The sequence below is a fragment of the Muscardinus avellanarius genome (genome assembly GCF_963383645.1).
Source record: "Muscardinus avellanarius genome assembly, chromosome: 4".
In the NCBI taxonomy this organism is placed as follows: Eukaryota; Metazoa; Chordata; class Mammalia; order Rodentia; family Gliridae; genus Muscardinus; species Muscardinus avellanarius.
The window spans coordinates 135,662,616-135,681,576 of record NC_137789.1 but is presented as its reverse complement, the minus strand read 5'-3'; the positions used below and the strand labels follow the sequence as shown (position 1 = coordinate 135,681,576).

General features: G+C 46.7%; 1 protein-coding gene across 2 annotated transcripts in view; it reads right to left on the bottom strand.

Annotated features, from left to right (window-relative positions):
- CNNM2 (cyclin and CBS domain divalent metal cation transport mediator 2) overlaps nucleotides 1–17,949 on the bottom strand; it is a gene marked incomplete at both ends in the record, with an annotated part of 162,575 nt that extends 144,626 nt beyond the window's left edge. For both annotated transcript variants that reach the window (XM_080694604.1, XM_080694605.1), the window contains one exon: nucleotides 16,329–17,949. In XM_080694604.1, coding sequence (XP_080550730.1) covers nucleotides 16,329–17,949 — 1,621 coding nt within the window. The remainder of the gene's footprint in view (nucleotides 1–16,328) is intronic.
- Between the last annotated feature and the right edge of the window lie 1,012 nt (nucleotides 17,950–18,961).

Below are 18,961 nucleotides of genomic sequence, written 5' to 3'. Positions count from 1 at the left end.
AGTCAGCATGCTGTCTTTGCAACTGCAGATGAGCAGATGGGAAACTGAGGCTTGCACACTGCCACGAGGATCAAGCGGTGCCCTCAGTCCCCTGTGCCAGTGCAGGGACCCGCGCCCGCTCAGCTTACCGCCCCGCCCGCAGGGAGGAGGAGAGCGGAGTTTCACTTCTGTCTCTTCTGGTTACCTGGAACCCAACACCTTCAAGGATCATCCTGGCGATGGCATACAAAGTGCAAAACAACGGCAAGCAGAGGATTTTCTACTGTCTTCCAAAAAAAACACCCTGATAAAGGGTCCAGGGAAGAAAAGAAGCAGTACAAAACCACTGACATTATTCAGTCTTCCCTGTGCTCCTCACCTGGCCTAATGCTCTAGAGAGACAGAGAGCCACTCTAAATATTAGATAGGCTGCGCGTGGCGGCTCCTGTCTGTAACCCCAGTGCTCGGGAGGTTGAGGTAAGACGATCACAACTTTGAGGCCAGTCTGGGCGATTCAGAGAGATCCTGTCTCAAGATATAAGATAAAAAGGGCTGGGCACGTAGCTCAGTGCTACAATGCCTACTTAGCCTGTAGGAGGCCCTGCGTTCAATCTCCAACGCTACAAAAGAAACGGAGACGTTAGCTAGAACTCCCAAGCTCCACCCAGCCATGTTTTTGGTCTTGACTGACACATTTCACACATCCTACTTTTTTTCATGTATCTAATCTGAGACAGAAAATTTACATTTCTCTGCTGGAGTGTGGGGCACACACTTGTAATTCCAGCATTGCAGGTTCACAGCCAGGCCCTTTGCAATTCAGTGAGACCTTGTTCCAAAATAAACAATAAAATAGGGCTGGGGATGTAGCTCAGAGGTAGAATATCCTTTAAAAACTGCAATTTGCCGGGCGTGGTGGCGCACGCTTGTAATCCCCGCGCTTGGGAGGCAGAGACAGGAGGATCGCACAGGTTCGAAGCCAGCCGCGCGCTGGCTTAGGAGACCCTGTTTCCAAATAAAAATGTAAAAACAGGTCTGGGAGTGTAGCCCGGAGGCAGAAGGGCTTCCAGGAACCCCAGTACCACCAAATAAATAAATAAATAAAACCTGCAATTTTCCTGTCTCAAGGCACACATGTTTATAAAAAGCTTTTCTCTAGCCAAGAGTGGTGGCACACACTTGTAATCCCAGCACATGGGAGGCTGAGACAGGAGGGTTGCAGGTTTGAGGCCTGTCTCAGCATCATAATGAGGCTCTCAGCAACTTAGCAAGACTCTGTTTCCAAATAAAAAAATAAAATAAGCCTGGGAGTATAGCCCAGAGGTGGAAGGCCCCAGGGTTCCATCCCCAGAACCTCAAAATAAATAAGATTAAATAAAATAAAAAGCAGTTTTCTTTCTTTCCTTTTTTTAAATGTGTGTGTGTGTGTGTGTGTGTGTGTGTGTGTGTGTGAGAGAGAGAGATACTAGAGATGGGACCCAAGAGTATTCTACCTCCAAGCTACATTCCCACCCAATTTTATTTTTTCATTTTGAAACAGGGTCTCACTAAGTTACAGTGGACCTCACTAAATTGCTGAGGCTGGCTGCAAACCCATGATCCTCCTGTCTCAACCTTCCAAGTACTGGAGTTACAAGTGTGCACCACCATGCCCGGTTACATTTTTCTATTTTAAGAACTATTTGTTATCTAATAAGCAAGTTTGACACGTTAGAGGACATAAGACCACTATATAAAAACTATTTGTGTTTCTATATAATAGCAGTGAATAGTCTGAAAATGAAATGAATAAAACAATTCCATTTACAATAGCATCAAAACAAAAAGACTGCAAGTACACTGAAAACCACAAAACACTGTTGAAAGACCTTAGAAACCTAAATAAATGGAAAGACATACCATGTTCATGGATGGAAGACAATATTATAATACATTCCAAATGGATCTACAGATTCAATGCAATCCCTATCAGAATTCCAGCTGTATTTTTTGTGGAAATAAAAAACTGATCCATGGAAATTCATATTTAATTACAAGGTATCCTGATAGTCCAAATAATCTCGAGAAAGAATGAAATTGAAAGATTTATACCTCCCAATTTCAAAACTTACTACAAAGCTGCATGGATCAAAAAAGTAAGATACTGTCATAAGGATATCCACAGAAGAATTGAAGGCCAGAAATAAACCTTTACAGATATGGCCAACTGGTTTTTGATAATTGGTGGAGAAAGAATAGTCTTTTCCATAAACGGTGCTGGGACACCTGGATATTCACATGCAAAAGAATAAAGTTGGCCCCCGTCACATACCATATGCAAAAATTAACTCAAAATGGATTAAAAATGTAATGTAAGAGGTAAAACTCCTAGAAGAAAACAAAAGCATAAATTACTTTGGCTCTGGATTAGGCAACAGTGTTTTACATGTGACACCAAAAGCGTAGCAACAAGAAAACTAGACAAATTAAAATAAACAATTCTTTTGCTTCAAAAGTTACTACCAGTCAGGCATGGTGGCGCACACCACGATCCCAGCACTCGGGAGGTGGAGACAGGAGGATCTCAGGCTTAAAGACAGCATTAGCAAGTAGTGAGATCTCATCAACCTGGTGAGAACTTGTTTACAAATAAGAAATAAAATTAGGCTGGGGGTGTAACGCTAAGGTAGAATGCCTCTGGGTTCTATCCTCAGTACCACACCAAAAAAGGTTACTACCAATAAAATACAAAGATAACTCATTGAATGGGAGGAAATACTTGTAAATCATATATTTGATAACCTACTAGCACCCAGATTATAAAAAGAACTATTACCTTTTTTTTTTTTTTTTTTTTTGGCAGCACTGAGGATGGAAGCCAGGGGCATTCTACTGCCGAGCTATACACCCAGTCCTGCTTTTATTATTTATTTTGAAACAAGGTCTTACCAAGTTGCAGAGGGCCTAAGTAGCTGAGGCTGCCTGTGAACCACGATCCTCCTATCTCAGCCTCCCAAGTGAACTATTACCTTTCAACAGTAAAAAGATAAATAACTCAATTTAAAAAACAGGCAAAGGAGACAGGTGTACTGATTTACACTTATAATCCCAATATTTGGGAGGCTGAGACAGGAGGATCAAAGTTTCACGGCCTGCCTCAGCTACTTAGTGAGGCCCTCCACACTAAGTGCAATTTAGTTGACCCTGTCTCAAAATAAATAAAAAATAGGGCTGGGGGTGTAATTTGGTGGTAGAGTGCTCCTGTGTTCAATCCCCAGTACCATAAATAAATAAATAAATAAATAAATAAATAAATGCAAAGAAACTGCACAAACATTTCTCCAAAATAGATACAGAAATGGTCGATAACAGCCGGGTGTGGTGTACACTTGTAATCCCAATACTTGGGAGGCTGAGACAGGAGGATTGCAGGTTTGTGGCCAGCCTTGGTTACTTAGAGAGGCCCTCAGCAACTTAGTGAGGTCCTGTTTCCAAATAAAATATAAAATAGGCCGGGCGTGGTGACGCACACTTGTAATCCCAGCATTCGGGAGGCTGAGACCTGGAGGATCGCGGTTCGTGGACAGCCCCAGCTACTTAGTGAGGCCCTCTGCAACTCAGTGAGACCTGGTTTCAAAATAAATAATAAAAAATAGGGCAGGGGCTGTAGCTCGGAGGTCAAATGCCTTGGGTTCCGTTCCCAGACACACACACACACACACACACACACACACACACACACACACATAATAGGTCTCGAACTATAGGCCAAAGATAGAAAAGCCCGTGGGTTTCACCTCCAGTACCACACAAAAAAATAATAATAATACTAAAAAAGAAGTTGGAAGCCTGGCATGGTGGCACAAACTTGCAATCCTAGTACTTGGGAGGCTGAGACCGGAGAATCACAGGTTCAAGGACAGCCTCAGCAATACAGCAAGACTCTCGGCAACCCAGCAACCTAGTGAGATTCTGTTTCAAAACAAAACTAAAAAGGCCTAGGAATGTAGCTCAGAGGTAGAACACCCCTGGATTCAGTCCCTATTACAAGAAGGAGCAGGAGCAGGAGCAGCAGCAGATGGGCATGGTGGCACACACCGCACGCGTAATCCGGTACTTGGATGGCTGAGACAAGAGGGCTGCAGGTTCAGTGACACGTGGTACGTTGGTGAGATCTTGGGGGCGTAGCTCAGTGGTAGAGTGCCCTTGATTTGGGTCCCCAGTATCTATGTATCTATCTCTCTCTCTCTCTCTCTCTCTCTCTCTCTCTCTCTCTCTCTCTCTCTCTCTCACACACACACACACACACACACACACACTTTTTTAAAAAGAATCTTTGGAGCCAGGCGTGGTGGCGCACGCTTGTAATCCCCGCACTTGGGAGGCGGAGACAGGAGGATCGCGCAGGTTCAAAGCCATCAGAGACCCTGTTTCAAAAATATAAAATAGGTCTGGGAGTGTAGCCCGGAGGTAGAAAGGCTTCCAGAACCCCAGTACCACCATAAAAAATAAATAAATAAATAAATAAATAATAAAAAGAATCTTTGTTTCAGCAGTAAAATGTTCCTTAAGAGAAATGAAATAATATGAGATCCTTAACATGGCCAAAGGTTAGTTTTCCCAAGATCAGTCACATAATGTTCTCAGCTGACGTGAATTTTTTCCAGGTATATCACTGTTCAAAATTAACAGATTTTTGCGGACTAGTTACGATCGCCCCACCCTCGCCCATCAACAACCTCCACTGTTTCTACATTCCCTTCCAGTCTCTGCACACATGTATTTTTATGTCTATAATTCTTGCAAATGATCAGTATAAGTTTCCCATATTGCTACATGGCCATCGTTAAATGGCTGTCATAGGTTGATATCTGAAACTTGCTCAGCTCTTTCCTCTCCATGCCCTGTCTGGAGCATAAGACGTTCTTGTAACATAGAAGCTAATAAGCTCTTTTCGTCTCTTGAATCACCAAATTACGATTTCCCGGGAAAGACTTACTAACCCAAAGGGTAGGGCACTTTTATAATTTCCGGCTGCCTTCCAAAAGCTTTACAAAGTTACGCGAGTGTTACAGGCAACACAAACTTGCTATATTAGACATCACCATTTGGTACGTTTGATGTAATCATTGTTAAAAGATTTTATCAGAGTAATCTGAGTTCTTCCCTTCATCCTAACACCTTGGCATTCAAGGGCTTCCAAAATCCATGGGCGCTTGCTTTACGCCTTTTAACTGTTTTTGTCTTTTTTCATCCATCATAGTTTAGAAGAATGAAGAGTGATTTTAAACTCAGTATTTTTACTCTATGTAGAATATGCGATATATTATTCTGTTTTCCTTAAACAGATATCTTCATGTAGCCTTCTTGTCAAGTAACAACTGCTCAAAAAATAACATAGCACAGAACTCAGTCACAATAGAAAGAACAAGAGTACTCAGGACTTGGGAGGCTGAGAGAAGAGGATCACAGGTTCGAGACCAGCCTCAGCAACTTAGCAAGACCCTGTTTTCAACATAAAAAACAAAAAGGGTTGGGATGTAGCCCAGGGGTGGAATGGCCCTCAATTCAATACACAGCACCAAAAGAAAAGAAAAAAAGAAAAGTACAACAATGAGCCCCTTTGGGGGTGAGCGTGTAGCTCAGTGGTAGAGCACGTGCAAGGCTCTCTGTTGTTCTTCAACCCTGTAAGTATAAACACAAGGACCCAAGTATTTCTCTCGACTATCAATCTCTAGTCAAAAAAAAGAAAAGAAAAAAAAAGATGAACAACTGCTATGGTTTCAACTGTGTCTCCTCTGGAATTCATACTGAGACTTGACCTCCCCAGGCGTATTAGGAGATGGAGCCTCCAGAATGACTCGTCCTAAGGGTGCCTTCATCGATGGATTAAGACAGGGCCCAGGGCATGTGTCTTTTTTCCCTTTACTCTTTTGCCGTGTGAAAACAAGGCAAGAACACACCCAATTGCCAGTGCCTTGATCTTAGACTTCCCACACTCTGGAACTGTGAGACACAACTGTCCATTAATTATAAATTACCCAGCTTAGATGGGCATGGTGGCGCGCGTGTGTAATCCCAGTTCCTGGGAAGCTGAGACAGGAGGATCACAGGTTCGAGGCCAGCCTCAGCAACTCAGTGAAACACTATTTCCAAATAAACAATAAAGCTGTGGATGTAGGTCAGAGGCAGAGTGCCCCTGAGTTCAGTTCATAGTATCATAAAAAAATAAGTAAATAATAAGAAAGTACCCAGTTTGTGATATTTTGTTTCAGTAGCATGAACAGACTAAGACAATAACCATAAATTTGCAGGAAGAATAGTTATGATAAAAACAATGGTCAGCTAGGCACTGAGGACCAGGCACTCTTAGAAGCACTTTTACATTCATGACCATATTCAAACTATGCACTGCATCAATTATAAAATATCCCTGTCTTACTAGGGGAAAACAAACACTTGAGGCTCAAGCCAGGCGTGGTGGCGCTCGCTTGTAACCCCAGCACTTGGGAGGCTGAGACGGGAGGACTGCAGGTTCACGGCCAGCCTCAGCTGCTTAATGAGGCCCTCTGCAATTTGGTGAGACCCTGTTTCAAAATAAAGACTAAAAAATAGGGCTGGGGGTGTAGCTTGGAGGTAAAATGCCCTGAATTCTATCCCCAGTACTGCAAAAAACAACCAAAAAAAAAAGACTTGAGGCTTAAAAACAGTAGGTTACTTACCCACAGCAGATTCAGAAGCGTACCTTTCTCTTGGCCTCTGCGTTAGAAGGCAGTATCCCCCTCACAGGTGCAAACCCAAAAACAATCATTCCCACCTACGCCTGACAGCAAGAGGGGCCAAGGAGGAAGGCCGCGGTCTCCCGTCACTGTGGGCACTGACGGGCGGGCGGTGCTGCTGGAAGTAGAGCGAGGGCTTAGCATCCCCGCCCATCGATGCCACTAGCCCCCAGCTCCCCTTCCAAAGCCTGCCACCCGCTTTCCCTCCAACGGACATTCTAGAATGGCCAGTGTGTGAGATGTCGTCAGAAGGAACTCCTGTTGCCTCTCCTTCCAGTGACAGTTGGCTTTAGGGTCTCCTGTTTATGAGCTCTGAGAAAAAGAAAATAAATAGGCAATACTAAAACGAGTTCCCTTCACTCCTGGTGTGATCCTAGTGATCCTTGTTCCTGTAGTTAAGTTCAATGAGTATTCTTTATACACTAAGCAAGTGCTACTGTCAGTGACATACAGATGGCACTATTCACACATATATTTGGAGGAAAAGGCCTCTTTGATCCCATTTTATAGGTAACTCTAGTAAACGTCTAATCAGAGTCCAGAGGTTTGATCTTAAAAGTGTAAGCCGTTCAAGAGCAAATAAAACCATAAAACATGATGTGGGCTCAGTGTCATTTTGTGGGGTTTCCTTGGTTAATCATATTTTAATTGCAGATTTGCCAATCTTTCAAGTTAAGCGGCCCCTCACAAGAATGTTTCAGAATTTAAAACCGTCTGAGGCCCTATTGGGAGAGGAGCAGGTCGGGTGGAATCCCCACGGAACCCGAGAGGAAAAGCCAGGTGAGGGCCTTGCCTGTTCATGCACACTGGACTCCAGCAGAGACGCTGTTCAGCTCCGGTCTCTCCTGAACTGCAGGTCTGTTCTCGACACTACTTACTTACATGCTAAATTCCAAAACTTAATGGGGGGGGGGGCACAGACAGAGGAAGAGGAACAGGACATAGTCTCGAATGTGCTGATGAACGAGGCCCTCGCGCCCGCTGGGCAGGCCCTCCGCCCTGGAGCTCTACCCCAGCCCTGATGAACCTTTCAGTGGAAATTTCACAGACCTGTGCTGTAAACAGGAACGAAAAGAGAAAAGAGCCTAGGAAGCTTCACCCCATGATCCCCAAAGCAACCTTCAATACTCTCGCAGAGGAAACAACCAGAGAGAAAATCTATCACTAAACCAAAAGAAATATCTTGTCAAACAAACAAACAACAAAAGCTACATCAAAAGAAATACCTTCTTTTATCTACCTGAGGCTTCGAGCAATCTAGACGACATACCCACTTCCCAAAGTGCCCTCCCACTCTGAGCAGGGCAAACAACTCAATTATTAACTAAGCTGAAACAAGACGTAAAACAAAAGGTGCTCGCACAATCAGACTTCCTTCCTATGTAACAAATGCCTGTCAAAAGTTGCTTGAATCCAAGATGTCTAAAATGGTGACGTTTAAATAACTAGACAAATAGGAACCAAAGGCAAACCTGACTGTTTTTTTCAATGATACAACTAACCTTCAATTGTGAATAACTCGGGCGAGGAAGGCCAGCCCGCTGGAGCGGAGAGAACTGCACGGGATCCAGGCCAGCTGATGCTCCTAGGCAGGCCGGGGCCCTACGCAAGTCCCCCGTCCCTCTCTCCCTCTCTCCAGTTTACCTTCTCTATTCAGCAGGTTGACTGTCGGTGTTTCCCACATTGGCCTATCCAAAAGAATAGCCTCAAGGAAAAAAATATATATATATATATTTTTTAAATTTTATTTTTTTTTGGGGGGGGTGGTACTAGGGGTGGAACCCAGAGGCTTTCTACCTCCAGGCTATAGTTCCAGACCTTTTTTATATTTTATTTGGAAACAGGGTCTCACTAAGTTGCTGAGGCTGGCTTCGAACCCATGCAATCCTCCTGTCTCGGCCTCCCAAGCGCGGGGATTACAAGCGTGCGCCACCACGCCCGGCCCTCAAGGAAACTTTTGAGGCCGTTCCATGGCCCCTCCCTACAAACTGCAGTTCAGGAAGCTCTGAATGAGGCTGAGATCTTACTCTTAATAACTGTCCTAAGTAAATCTTCTCATCTGGTAAAAACACTGGCTGACGCTGGACTCGGAAGGCCCTCAAGCTGCTGGCCTCCCAGGTCTGATTCTATACTATCTAGCTATTTCAAAATGATGTTCTAAACACACACACACACACACACACACACACACACACACACACACAATTTAATGTACGTTATTGCACAGATGTACAAGATACTAATCATAAAAAAGTCTACCACTCCCCATGACACCATTCACACCTTTTTTTCTTTTCTTTCAGCATCAGGGATTGAACCAGGGACATTCTACTTCCAAGCTATACCCCCCAGCCCTACTTTTTATTCTGTTTTTTTTTTTTGTTTTGTTTTGTTTTTGTTTTGGGTACCGGGGATGGAACCCGGGGGCATTCTACCTCCAAGCTACACCCCCAGCCCTGTTTTTTATTCTTTTATTTTGAAACAGGGTCTCACTGAGTTACAAAGGTCCTCACTAAGTAGCTGAGGCTGTCCGCAAACCACAATACTCCTGTCTCAGCCTCCCAAATGCTGGGATTACAAGTGTGTACAAGCCTGGCTTATTCTGTGTTTTGAAACAAGGTCTTACTAAATTGCAGTGGCCTCACTAAGTAGCTGAGGCTGGCAGTGAACCTGTGATCCTCCTGTCTCAGCCTCCCAAGTACTGAGATTACAAGTGTGCACCACCGCGCCCAGCTACCATTCACACTTTTAAACACCAATAAAAACATCCTCCTAGGATCGCTGGTTCACAGCCTGCCTCAGCAATTTAATAAGGCCCTCCATAACTTAGTGAGATCCTGTTTCAAAATAAAATAATATAGGGCTGAGGGTCAGCTCAAAGGTAAAATGCCCTGAGTTCCATCCCCAGTACAAAAACAAAATCCTCCCAGATTCTAGGCAAGCAGAACACTTAATTTGGTGAAGGGGGGGAAAGGTTTTCATATTGAACTCTCAGCATATTAATACACAGAGACTTACTGAGTTTCAAAGAGGGAGAATTCTATGCCTAATGTTTTAAGTAACTCTATAGTACATTCTTGCTCCAAAGAATATTATCTGGCGATCCCACCTGTTCCTATCTAAGAAGTGGTCAGAAAAGAGCCTGGCTAAGTCCCAGCTGTAAAAAGGCCCCGCCATACTGGAATGCAACTGTTACAACACTACAAGAGAAACAATGAAAAAGTAACTGGTTACTGATTCTCAAAGTCACCTTAGTGCAGACTACTGGATGATTAAGAATCTACAACCCGCCCGAGCTGCTGGCCCACACCTGCAACCCAGTACCTGGAAGGCTGAGACAGGAGGACCGCAAATTCAGGGACAGACTCAGCAGCCCAGCAAGGCTCTCGGCAACTGAGTGAGACCTGTCTCTAATTAAAATTAAATTATCATTTAAAAATAATAAAAATGAAAAAATCAGTCTGCGAGTATAGCTTAGAGGTAGAAGGTCCCTGGGTTCAGTCCTCAGCAACACACACACACACACACACACACACACACACACACAATCTTCTGTTGGCAAAAACACTGTGAGGTAAATGGGGAGCCTCCACAGCACGCTTTCTACACACACACACACACACACACACACACACACACACACACATACACACAAACAGCCTTTAATTTAGTTTTTCTTTCTTTTGCTTTAGACAGTTTTTCTAAGAATCTCATCAGCCGGGCGTGGTGGCGCACGCTTGTAATCCCCGCGCTTGGGAGGCAGAGACAGGAAGATCGCGCTGGCTTAAGAGACCCTGTTTCCAAATAAAAATATAAAAATAAATAGGTCTGGGAGTGTAGCCCAGAAGTAGAAGGGCTTCCAGGAGCCCCAGTACCACCAAATAAATAAATAAATAATAAATAAATAAATAAATAAATAAATAAAATTTAAAAAATAAAAATCTCATTATCCTCCAGTGGGATTTACTGAGTTTATTTTCTTATTTAGATTTAGAAGTAACTACAAAACTAACAAAAGAAAAAGGCCGATCGCATGGAGTCTGGAGGTGATGCCGAGGATGCGCACTAACCACTGACGCCCATCTGGTAGCTGTGAAAATGTTCATCAAATCAAAATTAAATCAGAGAACGGAGTTTGACAAATTACCCGGTGACCCTTGCAACAGAAACAGCTAGAGGCATGATTACATAATTGAGCTATTAGGGAAATGGTCGTAGCGCGGCCTAAGAGGGTAGCACCTAGCATCGTACAATGTTGCTGTTAATCTTTCAAAATGCATTTATTTTTTTGGTACTGGGGAGGGAGCCAGGCGCGTTCTCCCTCCGAGCTCTACCCTCAGCCCTATTTTTTAATCTTTTTACTTTTGAAACGGCCTCACTGAGTTGCGACGGGCCTCGCTAAGTAGCTGAGGCCGTCCGCGAACCGCGATCCTCCGGTCTCAGCCTAACGCGTCAAAATGCATCCTGGTGCTTACCGTGCGGTGGCTGCAAACAGAACACTTGAGATGTGGGATCACACCAGCCAAAACCTGCTTTGCTTCAATGGCAAAAGTGGGAACATTATCATTATGCACAACGGCACACAAGCGGGAGTTTGTTTATTTATTTTGTGGTACTGGGGACTAAACCCAGAGGCACTTTCACCTTTGGGCCGCACCTCCAGAGCTATTGATTTTTTGTTTTGAAACGGGGTCTTGCCAGGTTACTGAGAGCCTCGCTAAGTGGCCAACGCTGCCCTCCAACCTGCCATCCTCCTGTCTCGGTCTCCCAAGTACTGGGATTGCAGCGTGTGCCACGACGCCCAGAGAGCACTGGGCTTAAAAGCCGTACGTGTGTTTAAATACGTACATGTGTCTGTTGCCCAATCGGCTCTGAGGCAATGTTTGAACAAAACACCAAATCTCAGTAAAACAGAAATGAAAAATCCAAGTCCAGGGGACTACTATAATAAAATGGTTAAGGAAGTAAGTTCTGAGCAGGTATGGTAATGCAGGACCTGGGAGGTCAAGAGGGGAGGCTCACAGGTTCAAAGACAGCCTCAGCAACATAGTGAAATTCTCAGCAACCTAGTGAGACCCTGTTTAAAAAAGGAGGAGGAGAGCCGGGCGTGGTGGCGCACGCTTGTAATCCCCGCGCTTGGGAGGCGGAGACAGGAGGATGGCGCAGGTTCGAAGCCAGCCGCGTGCGCTGGCTGGCTTAGGAGACCCTGTTTCCAAATAAAAATGTAAAAATAGGTCTGGGAGTGTAGTCCGGAGATAGAAGGGCTTCCAGGAACCCCAGTACCACCAAAAAAAAAAAAAAAAAAGGAGGAGGAGGACGACCACAACAGGAGCTGAGGGTGCAGCTTGCAGGTAGAATGCTTCTGGGTTCAATCCTCAGTACGAAAAAACAGAAAGACAGACAGACAGCAAGTTGTGGGGCCCAGGACCTCGCTCAGGGGCGGAGCACGTGCCCTGAGTTTGATTTCCAGCAAATAAGCAAGCTCTGGTGTCCCACAGACAGGAGTGAAAACCCCACACCAACAAACCACTGTGTGGGCCTGAGCAGAGCATTCAAACGAGCCTCAGTGTCCGCACACTCCTAGAACGGGGGTAACACCTCACTCAGCCACGACGGGATCGCAACAGGGCGACGGGTGCACGCACTCGGCAACGGGTACACGCACTCAGCCCCGGGCTGCGCACAGAGTAAGCAGGTGTTCAATCATCAGATTGCAAAATGAGCACGCTTATGGTCTTCTAACCTCAAGCAAATCTAAGGTTTTCTGGTAGCCAATAAAATAGCTTTCTGGTCGTTAGAAAGAAGACACCCACATATCTTCCTTTCCACATGACAGAACCTGCTGCTTCCCCCTCCTTAGTATAGAATAACACGGACTTAATTCTGCACAGCCATCACGGGATAGGCTTCCACACGGGCCTTCTCAATGAAGATGGGCCATTCTCAGTGAGAGTTGTGTTGATAAGTCAGCCCGCATGGGGTTAGTTATAGTTTGGTACCGTTGGAAGTGTTTGTTTTATTTTTGTTTTTTTGGAGATGGGGATGTTAAGAGAAAAGGAAAAGGAGGAAGGAAAAGTCTTTAAAACCATCACACCCACTGTATTCAACAAAGAAAAGCAAGAGAAGGCTGGTTTCGACTGTTAAACCAGGTGCGGTGGTGCATATCGGTAATCCCAATAACTTGGGAGGTGAGACAGGAGTATTACAGGTTCCAGGCCAGCATGTGGTAATTCAGTGAGCCCCTGTTTCAAAATAAAAAATAAAGTAGGGCAGAGGGTATAGCTCAGAGGTAGAATACCCTTGGATTTAATCCCCTGCATCACAAGGAAAATAAAAATTTCTTTAAAAAAGGAAAAGAGAGGCCAAGAAAGAGGAGGAAGAGGAGAAGGAGGAGGAGGAGGAGGAGGAGGAGGAGGAAGAGGAAGAGGCTGCTGACTGTTAAAAGTATGTCATAGCCGGGCGTGGTGGCGCACGCTTGTAATCCCCACGCTTGGGAGGCAGAGACAGGAGGATCGCGCAGGTTCAAAGCCAGCCACGCGCGCTGGCTTCGGAGACCCTGTTTCCAAATAAAAAAATGTAAAAATAGGTCTGGAGTGTAGCCCGGAGGTAGAAGGGCTTCCAGGAACCCCAATAGCACCCCCCCCAAAAAAAAGTATGTCATAATTAAATTAGAATATAAAGAAGAAAAAATCAGGTTGGAAAATAACTATTTTATGTAGCCCAGGGCATTCTACCTCTAAGCTACCCCCGCAGCCCTTTTTAAATTTTTTTGTTTTGAAACAGGGTTTTGCTAGGTTGCTGCGAGGCTCCATAAATTGCTGAGGCTGGTATTGAACCTCCTGTCTCAGCCTCCCAAATACTGGGATTACAGGTGGGCACCACCACACCTAGCTGAAATGTTTTAACTCATACATAAAAAAGCACTACGGTAACTGATGGTAAGGCCAACATGACCAAATTCATTAAAAAAAATAAATCCAAGAAAGGGAGAGAGAAAAATCTATGACTCTTATAATGTATGTATCGAGTATCCATTTCATCCTTTTACGATCACAGGTTACATTTCCAGTTTGCAACTGTCTTTCCTCTTACAGTTATGCCACTCGCTTGAATGTGCCTTTAACTTGTACTATCTTCCTAACCACATACTATAAATCATTTAGATAAGGATGAAAATAAAATTGTGTGCATTATTATTTTTATAGAATTCATGGGAAAATATTAGAAATGCAATAACTTAAAGAATATGTCAAAAGATATGTCTAAAGGTAATTTGGGGTAGGGATTCTTCATGAAAATAAATCAGCCATAGGAAATTTGTTCAAGGACAATCAAAACCAACTTTCAAAATAATGGAAATTTTCAATTTTTGCATAGGGCCAGCAGTCATAAGCTTTGAAGGAAACAACTAAATTCTCAAAGAAAAAAGAAGCCAGGTGCATGCTTGCAATCCCAATATTTGGGAGGCTGAAACAGGAGGATTACAGGTTTGAAGCCAGCCTTAGCAATTTAATAAGGCTCTCCACAAGACCCTATTTCAAAATAAAAGAATAAAATGGGGCTGGGGTTATATGTCAGAGGTAGCATACCTCTGGCTTCCACCCCCAGTACTGCACAGAAGAAGAAGAAGAAGAAGAAGAGGAGGAGGAGGAAGAAAGAGGGAGAAAGAAGAAGAAGGAGGAGGAGGAGGAGGAGGAGGAGGAGGAGGAAGAGGAGGAGGAGGAAGAAAGAGGGAGAAAGAAGAAGAGGAGGAGGAGGAGGAGAGAAGAGGAGGAAGAGGAAGAGGAGGAGGAGGAGGAGGAGAAAAAGAAAAAGAAAAGAAAGAAAGAAGACACAGAAGTGAATAAAAGACCCCAGGAGGAAGTACAGACTAGACAAACTAGTGTTGGCAATCCATATGTTGCTGTGCAAACCCGTTGAATTAAAAATTAATTATCTGTTTCAATACTTAAGAATTTAGCACTAGGAAGAGTTTCAGAGGCATTTTCAAGCATTTCAAAACCTTCCTGTGTTACAGATAATACTGCAGAATAAAGGAAGACCGGTTAGATGCTCTAATTAACAACTTAGCAGTGAAAGAAGCCCTCCCCCCCCCCAGAAGCTCTGTCACTAGAGAGATACTGGACATTTTTTTACTGTTTAAGCACCCAGAAGAACCTCCTTATGCTTTTAAATGCAAATCACCCAGCTCTGAAGCACATTCTGCTCTTTTTTTTTTTAACATAAAAATTACTGCATTGTGGTCCTATTCTAGATAGGTTACCATCCAGCCAGAAAATGAACTGCAAATGTTCACATCCTCTATGTTCAGATGATCACACCCAGTGAACTGTCACCAGGTAGCCAGGACCTTTTTCAGGGGAGAGACCATCAGTCATCAAAATTCTATTTGGAAAAAGAAAAGCTCGGTTTTGAGGGCTCTCATGTCATAAAAGGTGAAATACATGTTTCAATACATGCACATGTATTAGCATCATAGCACCAAAAAAAAACTCAGCATTCCTTGGTTTTCAAGTAACACTAGCTATGTACTACAAATGTTCAGAACTCCTATAATAAGAGTGCAAGTTGCTAATTACCTGTTTACGACATGGTAAGTACAAACTATCACAGTGTGAGAAGTGATGGGCCGTGAATACACATAAGGCTGCACTGCTTTCATCCTGGAGCAGAAACACCTGACTTGGAGACACGTTGCAGTTTAACGCATCAGGTGATCAAGGTTAAAAATGAACACTTTGAAACTGGAGAGAGGCAAGAAAGAAACCATCACAGAAAACCTATCCATTGTCATACGTTCAAGCTTTCTGCCCAAACCACATTTGGTTCAGGAAACTGTGCTTGTTGTCTGGCAAATAAAAACCAACAGTGAAGAAAGGGAGAAAGAGCCTCATAAAAGGTTAACTGAACTCTAGTCTTTTCCGAGTTACATATTAAAAACTAACTTCGGATTTGTTTTTAAATACCTTTTCTCCAACTAAAGTAATTCACATCCAAAATGTGTGAATTTGTTGGTGGTACTCGGCTTACCCCCTCCTCCACCCTCAAAGCAGACCTCAGTCTCCCTCACAGATCTCCAGACAGCCAGTAACAGAAGCTATCAAACATTCACTTCAATCTTTGAAACATCAGTGTGGATGTTTAAGTAGAAAAAGGATCACAGTGGGTTTAGAAACGCTATTTAGACGTTTTCCAAATTCTTTCCATTCGTGCAAGTCAACCAAAGGGCCAGGCATGAGACCCTGCTTTCACCTACCCACTTAAGAGCCTGATGGCGAATGCGGCAGCTCCTTCCCGAGCAGGGGCTGGGGGATGGGCCGGGGAAGGGCCACGCACAGAAATTACAGCCTGCTTTTTGATAATGGGGGAAATGTAAGTGATGACAGCTAGTGCTTTTAAAGAACCTAGAAGTGCTTACTAGTTCAATCCGTCCCCAAATCCATGCCACCCTTTCAACTTTGCAACTAAGAGACAGAAGGAGAAATTCCGGTCAACTCGCCTTGGGGGGTTGGTCTGAGGGTACGGAACTCAAGTAGGGAGGAGGATGGAGAGAGCAAGAGCAAGCCAATGAAAGATACTAAAATTTCCCACCTTTCTTAAATTCTTCCAGCATAGCGTCCAACTTGGTGTCATTGAAAACGAAGTGCAAGGGATGGTTATAAAATTTGGTGATGGTTTTCAGAGGGGTGCAGTCGTCCGGATCTACGAAGGCCAAATCTTTGACAAAGAGCAGGTCCACGATGTTGGAGCGCTCCCCCTCGAATACTGGAATGCGAGTGTAGCCGCTCTCCATGATTTCCGACATGGTGTTGAAGTCCAGGATGGCCTCGCCGGTGATCATAAAGCAGTCCCGGAGGGGAGTCATCACGTCCTCGACCGTCTTGGTGCGGAGTTCCAGCGCCCCTTGAATGATGTTCAGCTCCTCCTTAACGAGGTCGTTGTAGGGGTCGGTGACCCGGAGCATCTCCAGCAGTTTTTCCCTGTTGTAGACGGTGCCTATCTCCTGGCCCAGGACGCAGTCCAGCAGCTTGCTGACCGGGTAAGAAGCGGGGAAGGTCATCATCATGAAAAACTTGGTGAGGAAGATAGTGTTGGCCCCTACGGCCAGGCCGTGCCGGGAACAGATGGCCTGGGGCACGATCTCCCCGAAGATGACGATGCCGATGGTGGAGACCACCACGGCCACGAGGCCCGAGCCCGCGATGTCGTCCAGCAGGATGGTGAGCGTGGTGTTGACCAGCACGTTGCCCAGCAGCAGCGAGCACAGCAGGTAGTTGCCCTGCCTGCGCACGGGCTCGATGCGTTTGGCGTAGTTCTTCTCCTTCTCGGTGCCGCAGTTCTGCACGATGCGCAGCTCCATTGGGTCCAGAGCCATGAGCCCCAGGTTGAGGCCGCTGAACATGCCCGACAGGCACAGCAGGAGCGAAATGAAGATCACCTGCAGCCAGAAGGGCAGCAGGAACTTCTTCTCCTCGCCCACGATCATCTTGGTGTCCTCGCCGTCGTGGTAAATCCAGGTGGTCTCGGCCCACGGAGGCGGCGGGAGCCCGGCCACCCCCGAGCCGCCCTTGGCCCCGACGGCGCCCCCCGCGGACCCCGGGCCGCCGGCGCCCAGGGCCGGCGTGGAGAGCGACGTGCACAGGTAATAGGACTTGCTCTTCTCCATCTTGCGCAGCGGCTTGATCTCGATCTCGATGATGCCCGACGTGCGGCGGTTGAGAATGATGTGGGGCAGAATGATGATGTCCGAGGTGCGGATGCCGCAGCGCTGGGGGCCGCTGTCCGGCTCCGGCGGCGCGGGGCCCCCCAGCCCGCGCTCGCCGGGGCTGTGGCGGCGCCGCTCGTGCTCGGTGAAGGCGATGCGGGACCACGTCTCGTTGTTGATGTTCTGCCCGTACACCCGCAGCTTGACCCGGGTCCGCTCGCTCACCCGCAGCGCCCCCCCTTCCATGAACGACACGTCGTTCGTGTCCTCCAGCCGCAGCCCGATGATCACGGTCTCCTCGTTGTCGCCGGCCGCCGCGCAGCCGCCCGCGCCGCAGCAGCAGCTCAGCAGAAGCAGCGGCAGCAGCCGGCCGGCAGCCGCCTGCAGGACCCCCCGGCCGCGGGCGCTGAGGCTGCGGCGCGCCGCCATCTTCCAAGTGGGCAGTGCGGCGGCTGCCTGCCCGCCCGCCATCTTTACTGTGGGTTCACAAGCGCCACAGCCAATCATGGGGTGGCTGCTCCAGCTGCGGCTTCATCCTTCCCACCCGGCGGCGCGAGCGCAGGCACCGGCCCCTGGGCAAGACTGCAATGGAGCGTCAGCGCCCAGCGCTCAGCAGTGCGCCTCCCTGACTGACACTGACTTGGCCTCGGCCAACTAAGGAACCCTGAGGCTGGCGGAGGAGGGAGGCGGAGGGAGAGGAGCGCCAGCCGCTCCCGCGAGAGGCAGGCCGGCCAGCCAATCACGAGCGGGTGCCCGCCTTCCCAGCCAGGGGGCTGGAATGGGGGCGTGGTCGTGCGCCGCGCCGCAGACCAATGGCAGGTAGGTGGGCGGGGCGGCGAGAGCCACTGTCCTCCTCAGCACGCCAAGTTTCCAACTGAAAGGCGCGTGACTCTTGTGTATGTGCGAGGGGAGGAGGCGTGGCCAACCGGGACTCGAGAGCCAGTCAAAGATGAGAGCTGTAGGGAAGGGGGCGGGGCCTTTCATCCGGCGGCCAATAGAAAGGAGCCGTCCGCGGGTGCGGCGCTCCCGGAGGGGGCTCGGTAGTAGATCCCGGCACCTGGCCTAGCTCGGTTGGAATACTGCCCCGCAGAGCGAGGCCGCGCGGGTTCTTGGTGCACTGCTTTTGGTGCTCAATGCAGATGCAGAAAGGGCTGCTCCCTCCTGCCCAGGGAGCCCAAAAATTCAATTAGGGACAGCTTAGGGTGCACATAGCCTAAAAATAAGGGCACTGGCCATAACCCCGCTACACTACTCTTGTGCGCCTCTCCGCGGGGATAAATGACGGTCGGAGGGCCGGGACCCACCGTCTTGGTGTCTGTAGCGCTTTATAGTGGCCACGCGCCTCTGCGGCGCACGGTCACGTGGTGCCACCTGCCGGCTTGACCGGCGCATTGCAATGCTCTTTGGGTCCCCTACAAACCTCAAAAACTGCTCAAGTAATGTTAAAGGTAGAAATTAGAGGAGCAATTTCCCAAATTCCTGAGCCTAAGAATCCCCATATAGTCTGGCTTGAATTCAC